Below are 12,338 nucleotides of genomic sequence, written 5' to 3'. Positions count from 1 at the left end.
TTAAGAGGTGTGGATCATTAAAGATGAGGGATATTAATGTGTAACTGAACTGGATTTGTCTAGATTGTTGTTAGGATCACAATATGAGGCGGATATTAATGTGTAACTGAAATGAATCATTTGAGATTTCTAGTATAAACACTTAGTTTCAGTATTCGATAATTTGTTGTTTAGATAAACGATATGAGGCGGATCAGTGATGGTGGTGGAAGGGGATGGCGGGGGTGGTGGTGGGGAGTGGTGACAGAGGCGGTGGAGGGGTATTTATTTTATGTTAATTACACAAATTTCCCTAAAAACGAAATTACAATACACCTTCATGTGCCTTGCACATGATCAGATTTAACAAAAAATTAACTTGGTTAGGGCTAAAGAACATAAAGTGCAGAATTTTAAAACATTAAATAAAAAAATAATCAATTTTAATAGCAAAATACACCGTCAATTTAGTACAATAATAAAGTACAAAACTTATAACTTATTAGAAAAAGGAGTTAATTGCCAAAATCGCCCCTGAGGTTTGGGCACATTTGCCATTTTCGTCCAAAATAACACTTTTGTACCATTTTGCCCCCCACGTTTGGAATTTTTTGCCATTTTCATCCAAACCACTAACTTAGTTTATTTTTTCTGTTAAGTTAAAGGATATTTGGATGAAAATGGCAAATATAAACCACAGGGATGAAAATGGCAAATGTGCCCAAAATCTTTTTAATTTCTTTTATTTAGTTAATTTTGTCACATATATAATAAAAAAGAATATACATGCAATTTTTGTACGAAAAAAATAATAGTTTTGTCACATATTTTTTTTATAAATTTTCATCCATCCCCTAATTAAGTTATTTTTTTCTATTAAGGCGAAAGATGTTTTAAATTTTATAAATCTTATAAATTAATTTTTTTCTATTAATTTTATAAATTAATACAGGATCTTTTATTTATTAAATTTCAAAAGAAATCTAAATACAATTATGAATATTCTTGTATTGTAAATTAGGTATAATATTGTTTTTAATGAGCAACGATACCATACTTCTTTGGTATTGGTACCAAACTGCACCATATCGGTACCAGTTCTCATTCTACATGTTATGGTTACCACTACTATAGAATGAAACATCAGACGAAAATTTGTTTAAGAAACAACAAAACCCCGTCTAAAGGGTTTTATAATGAACCAATTTAAAATGCTTGCATCTTCCGAGCCATCCTACTTCATTTGCTGGATAAAAACAAGTTTGAGTTTTAAGTTGATTTTTTAAAAATTTATTTATTATTTGTATCAAGGTTATTATATGTAGTCTTTTGTTCAATAGAACTTTGTTCTCTTTCTCTAAGTAACATGAATATTTCGATTTTGTTTTTGAGAGTTTAACAAGAAAATAGCTCGTCGTGAAAAGTGTTTATCACAAAATATTAGATGGCGTTATACTTACTTTTTGGTGGGTAATTTTAAGGTTTGGTAACGGTACGTTGTTTGATGGGGGCACTGGCTTTTGTTTTTCGTTAGGAGCGAATTTAAAAGAGTAGAAGATGAATTACAAACTTGGTACATATGATAATATTTGTTTATTTGACATTTTTCTATAAGGTCACAAGCATTTTAGTTTTATAAAAATTAGAGGTTTAAGTAGATTTATTTTTATAAAATTGATCTATATAAACAATTGGAAATTAATTTTTGTATTAATTTATAAATTTAAAACATCCTTCGCCTTAATAGAAAAAAATTTACTTAGTTAGTGGTTGGATGAAAATTTATAAAAAATATGTGACAAAAATATTATTTTTTTTCATATAAAAATTGCATGTATATTCTTTTTTGTTATATATGTGACAAACTTAACTAATTAAAAGAAATTAAAAAGAGTTTGAGCACATTTGCCATTTTCGTCCCTGTGGTTTATAGTTGCCATTTTCATCCAAATATCCTTCAATTTAACAGAAAAAATAAACTAAGTTAGTTGTTTGGATGAAAATGGCAAAAAGTTACAAACGTGAGGAACAAAATGGTACAAAAGTGTCATTTTAGACGAAAAGACCAATGTGCTCAAACTCTCAAAGGCAATTTTGGCAATTAACTCTAGAAAAAGACTATAAATAAGTAAAAAATTAGTAAAAATAATGTTAGTCAGTCAACAATCAAATAACCGCTTTTATATAATAAATAAGGGTGTACCTATCTACACACCCATTTCACTATCTACACACTAAAAAAGGTGTTTTTTGTCTTTACATGCACACCCTACAGTGTCGAACTGTGGCTAAAACGCGGCGTTTTGGTCCGGTTAACCAGACAAAGACTGACGGGTGTCTGACGGGTCTGTTGACCGGACCAAAACGTCGAGCTTCGGCCGCGTTTTGGTGCTGTCAACCAGAAAAAAGACTGACACCCGATCTGGTTGACAGGACCAAAACGCGGCCAAAGCTCGGCGTTTTGGTCCGGACAACAGACCTGTCAGACACCCGTCAGTCTTTGTCTGGTTAACCGGACCAAAACGCTGTGTTTTGGTCACAGTTTGACACTGCAGAGTGTGCATGTAAGGACAAAAAACACCTTTTAATGGTGACTATGTACACACTTGGTGTGTACATAGTTTGGCCCATAAATAATAATAATTAGTACGGATAAAGAGAGAACGCGGTATTCGTTGTCAGTTTCCTACTTTCTCCGAAACTTCTTCTTCATAAATTAAATTCCCCATCAAATTTCCTTTCCTTTCATTTCATTTCATGTAAATTTCTATTCAATTCATACAAAATCGGTCCCCAATCCAGTTATAGCGACACGTTGGAGAGAGAATTTTCTCAATTCTCATCCATACAAAGACAAAATCCCCCAATTTTCGTCTTCAATTTCACCCACAAACCTCTTCGATTCTTTCTAGGGTTTCATCAAACCCCAGTTCGTTACTCATACTGGTAATCGCTTCACTTTTATTCATTCTATTACTCTTAATTTCATGTTTTTTAAGTTAATTTCAAGAATTTGATCATATTGTTTCCATTACGGTCTTCAACGAACTCGAATTTCACAATCTTTATACTCGAGTTTTGTATATATGTATAGATGTGTATTATATGCATCTGTATCTACATGATATACGTATGAAGAAGTTTGACTTTCTGGATCTGTGTTGAATTAGAGTGTTTTTTTTTTTTTGGAAATATCTTGTTCAATTTCAGATCTAGGTGTTTTTGTAATTTTTCTGAAAATTTTTAATGCAATCTCTGAAAATTGGCAAAAAAAAAAAACCCCTTAGAAGCCTTTTTGAAGATTTCTAGGGTTTTATATTTTTATTTTTATCAGCAGGATCTGAGAAAGTTTAGTTTGATTAAAGATTTGATATTGATGAATCGATTATGTGATACCAGAGGTTGATTTGATTTGATTTGAAGTGAAGTGAGAGATGGAGGAAGACAGAGAGTTAACAAGGTATTGGTGTCACCAATGTAATATGCAAGTTATCCCAATTTTAGGGGTGGAAACAGTCAAATGTTCATCTTGTAATGGTGAGTTTGTGGAAGAAATGGCTGGGTTAATCAGTGACCATAACCACCATGAAGCTGGTTCTGACCCGGATAGTGACCCAGACCGTGCGCTTTCGTTATGGGCGCCTATCTTGCTTGGGATGTTGAACAACCGCCGTGGTCGTAGAAGGTTTACGCATATTGGGTTTGATGAGGATGAGGAGGATGAAGACCGTCACGCTGACCGTCTTGATCCGTTTGAACGTTACCGTCGGTACCAGTTTCGGCATCCGAATGAAAGATCGGATTTGGATTTGGACCGTTTGCGTGAGGCGGCTATTAGGCGGCAGCGGAGGAATGACGCCACAGCGTTCCAGATCTTTCAGGGTGGTCGAGGCGGGATTGGTTTTGAATCTGAAAACAACACGGATATGGAGAACGGGGCGGAGAGGAACAGTAACAGACGGGAACGTGTTATTCTGATTAACCCTTTTAATCAAACGATCGTCGTTCAAGGCGGCGGAAACCCGTCACAGACTCACTCGATTGGTTCTTTAGGTGATTATATTTCGGGTCCAGGATTAGAGCAACTGCTACAACATTTAGCTGAGAACGACCCGAGCAGATATGGGACCCCACCGGCACGAAAGGAAGCTATTGATGCATTGCCAGACGTAACAATAGAGGAACCTTCAGTTCAATGTTCGGTTTGTTTGGATGATTTTGAGGTTGGAACCGAGGCTAAAGAACTACCTTGTAAACATAGGTTTCATAGCAAATGTATCTTGCCATGGCTTGAGCTTCATAGCTCGTGTCCTGTTTGCCGGTTGGAGTTGCCGTCTGATGAATCGAAACTCAATCAAGAACGAAACGAGTCAGGTCGTAGTGAATCGGATAATGTTAGGAACAATAGGTGGTTTTCGGCTTCTCTTCCTTGGCCTTTGAATTTATTCTCGTCAACATCTGGGCCCGAAACTGGGAGCTTGGTGACATCAACATCAGCATCGGGTTCGGGTTCACCACCACGGGCTCATGGCGAGGAAGATACTCACTAGTCACTAGACTCTTCATCTGCCCTGTGTAAGTTGGCTACTTGTTTTTCTGCTTTGTTACGGAATTGTGTACATTAATAAGTGTAATATTGACAGAGATATGTTGCCTTCTAAATTTGTCTACCTTTATGTATCATATACCGTTTTCCCTTATTCGATTTAACTGAATTTTCGCGTTTTAATCAGGATATAGTCTGGGATTTAGAGTTATTACATGTTGCTACAATATTTTTCCGGGTCATGTTTGGTTGTTGGGTTTACCGCTCTAGCTTTTTCCAGGCCATCGAGAGACCCTTTTCAACGGTTAAGTCAATATCGAGTTATGAATGTGTATATGTATGTGTGTGGTTATAGTAGTCAAAGAAGTGGATAGGAGGAGGATATTGGGTTGATCTTGATAGGCTCGATAGAGATGCACAAAAAACCCGGTTCCGGACCCTACCCGGAACCGGTTCCTAGCCTAACAATTCCAAACAACCGGAACCGACCTGGAACCACTAGACCCGCTTCCACCTCTACCCAGTAAAAAACCGAACCCGAACCGGCCAAAACTCGGAAAAAGCCGGCCAAACCGGTCAAAACCCGGAACCGGTTCCTACCCTACCCGGTTCTTGACTTTGTTGACCAAACCTGGACCCGGTTCCAGGTTTTAAAAAAGACCCGATTTGTGCATCTCTAGGCTCGAACAGAGGACTGTACCCTAAAGCCGGGCCTAAACCCAATCTTCGGTTACTTCTGGTCTCCGAGTCTAATATGATGTAGTTTTGGTTTTGTTATACTAAATTTACACTATCATCGCCTTTGTATTTTCCTTTCGTTTGTCTTTGCTTTACTAAACTCTGGTCATACATTAAACAAAAATGTTAACTAACCTAAGTATTTGTGCAGTACATCATATCTTGTATATACGTCAATGTTATGTTGGTTAGACTATCTTGGTCTAGTATATGTGTCTTGAGTAATGCATGTCTGAAACATCAAGACTAGAATTCAATTCATGTAACAAGTTGTTACATAATAACGAGTTGCAAGTATTGTATTCATGGGGTTAATTATCGAGGTTGCTCAACCGATCATAACAGGACTTGTGGTTGGTCATTATGGAGCAAAATGAGTTTGCTAGAGTGGTACCAATTAACGCCCATTGACCCCCATTGGGTGGGTAATAAAATCCATCATGCTGTAGTAAAAATAACAAATCCAAATCCTACGTTTGTTGCAAGTTTGGGAAGGGGCACACTGGACCGGCATACCCTGCAAGAAGCAAACTCGATAACTTCGTCATTTACACAGTTTACCAACCACCTTGGATCGAAACAGTCGGCCAAATCTTGGACTGTATTTTTATATGCCAGAATATATAATAAACTTCCCATATAAACATGGGCAATTCAGTTTTTATCAATGGCCGGAACCATCGACAGTAGTCTACTGATATTCATACATGCCAACAAACGGGCGTTACAGGAAACAAACACGAGATCACTCGTGTTTTTACTTGACGTTAATTATCTTAATAACAGAAGCGATTCCTACACGATGTAAAGCCACAACAGCATCGCCTTCCTTGCAGAGTCCCTTAAGTTTCGCATGTTGCAATGCAAAGTCCAAAACCTCTTCGGTTGACTCAGCATAGGAAGCTCTAGTGGACCCTGCAGATAGAACTGGGACCAAACCTCTGAAAATAAGACTATGCCTAGCTGGCGTTTCGTCACTGCATGACCAATCGAAAGAATCGGTTTGGATTTCGGGAACCACTACAGATAATACAGGCATTCCCGGTCTGTACTTAGCCACCAGCTTGGCTGTGCTTCCGCCTCTGGTCAGAACCAGAATGAGGCTTGCTCTAGATGAGTTGGCGGTTCGGACCGCAGCAGAGGCTAAGCTCTCGAGTGGGCTCATGGGTATGGGTGCGTTTGCCGCAATTCTTTTGAAAACATCCGGGTAATCGATCGTGTTCTCAGCTTCAACACAAATCCTAGCCATGGTTAGGACCGCTAGCTCTGGGTAGGCTCCAGCGGCGGTTTCACCGCTAAGCATGACACAGTCTGTACCATCTAGAACTGCGTTGGCCACATCTGTAGCTTCGGCTCGAGTTGGTCTTGGAGATTTGATCATCGACTCGAGCATTTGAGTGGCGGTTACCACCGGCTTTCCTTGTATGTTGCATTTGTAGATCATGACCTTTTGGGCTAAGAATATCTTCTCGATCGGAATCTCCATTCCGAGATCTCCACGCGCCACCATGAACGCGTCGGAGTTGGCTAGGATTTCGTCAAAGTTTGCTACCCCTTCTTGATTCTCAACCTAACAAAGATTTAACAAATATGGTCATAATCATGTTATTCAACCATGCAAAATGTAAATGAATTGAGCCGGTAGTAGCTACTTTAGATTGGTTTATTAAAAGCTTAAACTGAGTCGAGCTTAAATGAGCAAGAACCTATTATTAAACGAGTTATAGCCCGAGCTCAAGTCTATATTGGAGCTATTTAATAAACAAGCTTGAGTCTCTTACATATCGAGCTTGACCAGGCTTGCGGCATAATTTTTTTCTTTTTCTTAAATCTACTAATTATATATTTATATAGAAATTTTGATAGTATATATATATATATATATATATATATATATATATATATATATATATATCATGTTTTCATTAAAAAAATAAATAATATATATATCATGTTATATATAAATTATGGGTAAAGAACAAATACAAATGAGTCTTAACATACTAAACATGGGAAGTGAAGGAAGGATTTTCCCTATTTATTTAAGTATGATGTTTAGTTGAAAAATGTAAAAAAAAAGGTTTTTTTTTTTTTTTTTATGTTTTTATTCTAGTAGAGTAATTATGTGCAATTACACTAGAGTGATTTCATAATTACTCAACTAGTGTAGTTACACGAATTTTATATTTTAGATTCTGGGACTAAAATATGTGTTTAACAAGATGGAAAAAAATTAAAAAAAAAGTATTCCCTTCTTCATTTTTTACGTTTAATATGTTAAGCTCATTTGTACAATAACCTTACTTTATAAATTATAACTATAGATACAGATACATATTATAACACATAAATAAATTAAACAAATAAATAATAAACGAGCCAAACACGAGCTTTTAAACCATTGCTCAAAACGAGTTGACCTCGAGCTTAGACAAGCTCAAGTTCGACTCAGCTTGTTTACGCCCCTAGTCGCAAAAAGCATCTTTACAAAATGAAGCAAGGAGTGGTGAGTTCTAAACAACATGAACATACCTTTGACATAAGAAGAATGCTATTAGCATGCTTACCCAACAGCTTTCGAACCTCGATCAAATCCGAGCCTTTGCGAACAAACGACAGCGCAATCATATCAATCTTGTTCGGAACTCCCCATGTGAGTATATCCTCTTTGTCTTTCTCAGTCAAAGTTGGTAAGTCGACGATCACTCCAGGAAGATTAACATTCTTTCGCTCACCAAGAACCGCAGTGTTCTCACAGCGACAACGGACCAAACCATTTTCGGTGTCACAAGCAAGAACAGTAAATGAAATAGTGCCATCTGCGCATAGTATGACGCTCCCTGGCTTTACGTCGTAGGCTAACTTTTTGTAGCTCATGCAGATCATGGTTTCATCGCCTTTGATGTCATAATCGGTTGAGATGGTGATTTCTTGGCCTTGTTTTAGTTGGATGGGCTTGCCATCTTTTAGAAAACCGGTTCTGATCTCTGGACCCTGATTAGATTGTCAAAAGATGAACAAGTGATATGTTAGAACTAAAAAAAGGTTTAAAAGTTACTCTACGTGACATTCGACACGTATACTGTCCACAAAACCGAAAGATACCTATAAGCAGAGGCGTTTATAAACCGGTGAAACCATTCAAACCAAAGCAAGTCGGTTGGTTTAGCAGGTTTGAGATTTATATGGTTCAGTTTTGACGGATTGACTGTTAACTAGTCAGACGGACGGTTTGGAACTTGTAACCGGTGGTTTAGTTTTTATTAATTTATTTTCAAAGTATATAAATAATGTATATGTATTATGTTAATGAATATTATTGTCAATTTAATAATATTAATAAGTCAAAAATATACAGAACATGTTTCTTAGGAAAATGTATATTTGCAAAGCATTCTACATGTACAAAGGACATTGAGAATATTTTTTAATAGTAAAACCTCTATAAATTAATACTTAATAAATTAATAACCTAAATAATATTAATAATTTGTTTATTCTCAATTTGGGATTAGTATAAAATTGGACCACAATCGATAAAATAGTAAGATAATAACTTTTTTGAAATCCTAGTATATATATATTGCTTCCAAAGAAACTATAATTTAATAATTACTAAAAGATTCCAAATTCTAAAATTGTCTAGTAAAAAATAATATGCATTGAAAATTGTTTTGTAAGATAATGTTTAATGTACTGTACAGAAGAAATGTGCATTGAAACTTGTTTTTCTAATTTATTTTTTGGTACCCTCAACTAACTTCTTATTAAAAAACAATTTACTTGACAAATTCAATTAATTTGTGAATATATATTAGACTTTAAATTAATAAATTATTAATTTATCGATATAATAATATTTCGCTAAATTAATAAAATATCTTCAGGGTCGGCCCTGAGAATTCGTGTACTTTGTTCGAGCTCGAAAAAACGTACCATTATACCTTAACAAAATTGGGTATTGGGCTCATTAAAGATTTAAACCTAATGCAAATGGGCTAATAACTGATCTAAATCATAGGAATAGTTTTGTAAGTGGGTCTATTTTGGTGTTTGTATGGATATACTATATTAATTTATTTACATATACATATCGGATTTTTTTTAAATAACGGGCCCTTTGAGATATCAGGCCCTAACCGGTGTCCTCCCCGCCCACCCCAGGGCCGACCATAAATATCTCGATCACAACATTATTAATTTATAAAGATTTTACTCTATTTATATTTTCATTTATCAAGGCTCCAACATTTAGCGACATATGATTTGCCATAGAGATGGAATTGAATAAAAAATTACACAATGAATAAAGATTAATGCAGTCGGTGATGGTAGTACGTAATTGTGCACTAAAATATAACATTTAGATCTATTATGCATCTTACTTAGATCTAAAGAATATAATTAATATAATATTGTCTTAATTTATGTCTCTATATATATTGTAAATAGAAAAACACCCTCTTTTTTATTGATTATTATGGATTTTTTTGGCATTGATGTTCTTTTCTAGGAATGGTAGAGATGTTTATGGCCTGTTTTAACAAAAAATTTGGACCAAACTTTATTAAGTTTTGAGAAACGACAAACCAAATCGTCGGGTTGATTTACGGTTTTTAACCATTTCACTTTCCAAGACCGTTAGTTTATAACTTTCTATTAAATTTCTTATAATCGCTAAGACGATTCATAAATAATAAAGGTTAGACAGATAATTCGGTTTAGACTTTAGATAAACGATTTTAACCTCTTAACTGTCAACTAAACCATTAAACTGACAAACCAAATCATAGATACCATTAGTTTGATTAGTTTAACGGTTTATTAACACCCATAGTTGTCAATGGTGGCTATACCGCTCGGTATAGCGCGCTACGTAGCGTATAGGTCATATGCCACTATATAGTATATAGTATATAGCGCATAGTTGTTAAAAACCATTGCCTCTTGCGCCTAGGCCCATTTTTCAGGCGAGGCGAGTCATTGTGCTTTAAGTCAAAGAAATTGCGTTTTAATTCTCCAGGTGATGGTTTAGGCGCACATTCCGACGAGATTCCTAGATTCCGGAGAGTTTTCGGCCAAATTCTCTAAATTCCGACAAGATTCTAGCCAGATTTCTTCTTTTTATCTAAGGAAAACTACTTTTTTACAAAAAATACACTAATATTTTAAAACTTTTTGCACTAAATAGATGATATAAAGTGTTATATAATAGATTTTGGTTATTTTGTTTAAAGAATAGTATTCTTTTTTCTAATACATAATATATTTTAATTTTTTTTTCATTATGCGTTTTATTTTTATCAGACCCTCGCTTTTTCTGCGCTTTGCGTCTAGGCCACAGGCAAGACCTATGCGCCTTAGTGCGCCTAGCGCCTTTAATAACTATGATATAGCGGTAAATAGCGACTTTCTATTTTTTTCATTTTTCCCCATCTCCATCTCCACTGCTCGATACCTCAAGTTTGGTCTTATAACATGTATTTTTCTATATTTTCCTCATATCCAACCACTCGATAGCATGGATTTTTCTGTTTCTATACTTTATCGTTAAACACTAAATAGCGGGCGCTATTTTCATCGCTACCATTACCAATGCGATTGGTGGATATCAATTGTATCATACCAATAAGAACTCAAATCTTAAACACATCTAGATCTAGATTCTTAAATCTATGTATAGATCCTAACTAAGGAGAGTAAACAAACAGAAGACTACTAACCTTTGTATCAAGCATAACCGCACAAAGAATACCAGTGTTATCCATAGCGGTCCGAAGATTATCAAGTGTTTCCTGATGATACTCGTAAGACCCATGCGAGAAGTTGAACCTAGCAACGTTCATTCCCGCTTTCAACAACTTCTCCACCATGAGAACAGATCTGGAAGCCGGTCCCAGGGTGCAAACGATCTTCGTTTTCGGCCTCTTTACGCCGATCTGTTGCGCACTCTGATCAGTCTTCATCTGTTCCATTGTTGAAATGGTTTTGTGTTTCTGGAATGAATGAAAATAGAGATGTAGAAGAAATTTGGTTCGATGAGAAGAAGAAGAAGAAATTGGTTGGAGATGAAAGTGATGTGAATGGTTATTGGAGGTTTGAAATTATTATATTATATTCATCATGAATAATTCATGGCACATGGATGATGATGCTGCTGCTTGATCCACTATGTCTTATCTTTTACCTTTTTGGCTGCTTTTGATTTAACTTTCATGGTGATTTCGGCCTTAGGTTTGTTTATTTGTCAATCATTAGATGCTAAAACATGGATTTAGAAAGACATTTGTATGGTTTTTTTTCATATGCCACTTTAATCAGTTCAGTCTAAAAATGAAATTTTTTGTATTTTGTCTCTGAATTTTCATTTTTTTTTGTTATTTTCATTCAATTGACAAACTGAGTTAGAATTTTTTGTTAACTTCTCTCTTTTTTGTTGGTTTCCTCATTTAAATGAAGGGTATAATCATCATTATATGCCATAATATATTTTAATTAAACGAGGAAAACGATAAAAAAGGGAAGAAGTTAACAAAAAAAATATCTAACCCCGTTTGTTAATTGGATGAAAATGACAACAAAAATAAAACCTCATGGACGCAAATATAAAAAGTTTCATTTTTGGACTGAAGTGACAAAAATGACACAAACTCAACGACCATTTTGATATTTTACTCGTTTTTTTTCTCATGTATATTTTATAAGTATGTTAAATTGCTTATAAACCTAATGAGTTGAGTAAAGGTGTTTGTTAAAGAGATTTAGTTTATGTAAGAACCAATCTAAATTAATTAGAGTTTTATAAAAAATGCACTAACATACACATAAAGAATATCGACGTCATTACAAAAACTTCGATATTCACAAACATTGTAATATTTCTTTCTAACATCTTAACATATTAACATAACTAGGTTTGACAATCAAAAGAACGATTTGCGAAAACTTGATGACTATACATGTTCGGTTCTTCATATCGCTTCATCTTCATCCGTAAGATCCTAGTTAATTACTTGTGTCAAAAATCACATCATACGTTAGTTAAATGATGATTGAAACGTAATTAAGTTCTTCA

At 35.1% G+C, this 12,338-nt stretch overlaps 2 protein-coding genes across 2 annotated transcripts; one reads left to right on the top strand and one right to left on the bottom strand.

Annotated features, from left to right (window-relative positions):
- The first annotated feature begins 2,641 nt into the window (after positions 1 to 2,641).
- On the top strand, positions 2,642 to 4,708 carry LOC110925907 (E3 ubiquitin-protein ligase SIRP1). The gene is made up of 2 exons (XM_022169705.2): positions 2,642 to 2,925; positions 3,379 to 4,708. Exon 2 carries the CDS (start codon positions 3,414 to 3,416, stop codon positions 4,527 to 4,529), a length of 1,116 nt encoding a protein of 371 aa, XP_022025397.1. The 5' UTR covers positions 2,642 to 2,925; positions 3,379 to 3,413; the 3' UTR covers positions 4,530 to 4,708.
- Positions 4,709 to 5,832: 1,124 nt separating this feature from the next.
- LOC110876741 (pyruvate kinase, cytosolic isozyme) lies at positions 5,833 to 11,513 on the bottom strand. The gene is made up of 3 exons (XM_022166703.2): positions 10,987 to 11,513; positions 7,796 to 8,257; positions 5,833 to 6,833 (listed from the first exon to the last, which is right to left on the bottom strand). Exons 1-3 carry the CDS (start codon positions 11,236 to 11,238, stop codon positions 6,021 to 6,023), a joined length of 1,527 nt encoding a protein of 508 aa, XP_022022395.1. The 5' UTR covers positions 11,239 to 11,513; the 3' UTR covers positions 5,833 to 6,020.
- Positions 11,514 to 12,338: the final 825 nt, after the last annotated feature.

The sequence above is a fragment of the Helianthus annuus genome, chromosome 1, assembly GCF_002127325.2.
Source record: "Helianthus annuus cultivar XRQ/B chromosome 1, HanXRQr2.0-SUNRISE, whole genome shotgun sequence".
NCBI lineage: Eukaryota > Viridiplantae > Streptophyta > Magnoliopsida > Asterales > Asteraceae > Helianthus > Helianthus annuus.
Note: the sequence above shows the minus strand (reverse complement) of the source record. Positions and strands in the feature narration are given on the sequence as shown.

What these genes read in the sequence shown, in the direction of transcription:
- LOC110925907 (XM_022169705.2), top strand. Translation starts at nt 3,414, where the DNA reads ATGGAGGAAGACAGAGAGTTAACAAGGTATTGGTGTCACCAATGTAAT.
- LOC110876741 (XM_022166703.2), bottom strand. Translation starts at nt 11,238, where the DNA reads ATGGAACAGATGAAGACTGATCAGAGTGCGCAACAGATCGGCGTAAAG. An exon ending in CGGTTATGCTTGATACAAAG is followed by an intron (nt 8,258 to 10,986) that starts GTTAGTAGTCTT and finishes CAATCTAATCAG; the next exon opens with GGTCCAGAGATCAGAACCGG. An exon ending in GCATTCTTCTTATGTCAAAG is followed by an intron (nt 6,834 to 7,795) that starts GTATGTTCATGT and finishes AATCTTTGTTAG; the next exon opens with GTTGAGAATCAAGAAGGGGT.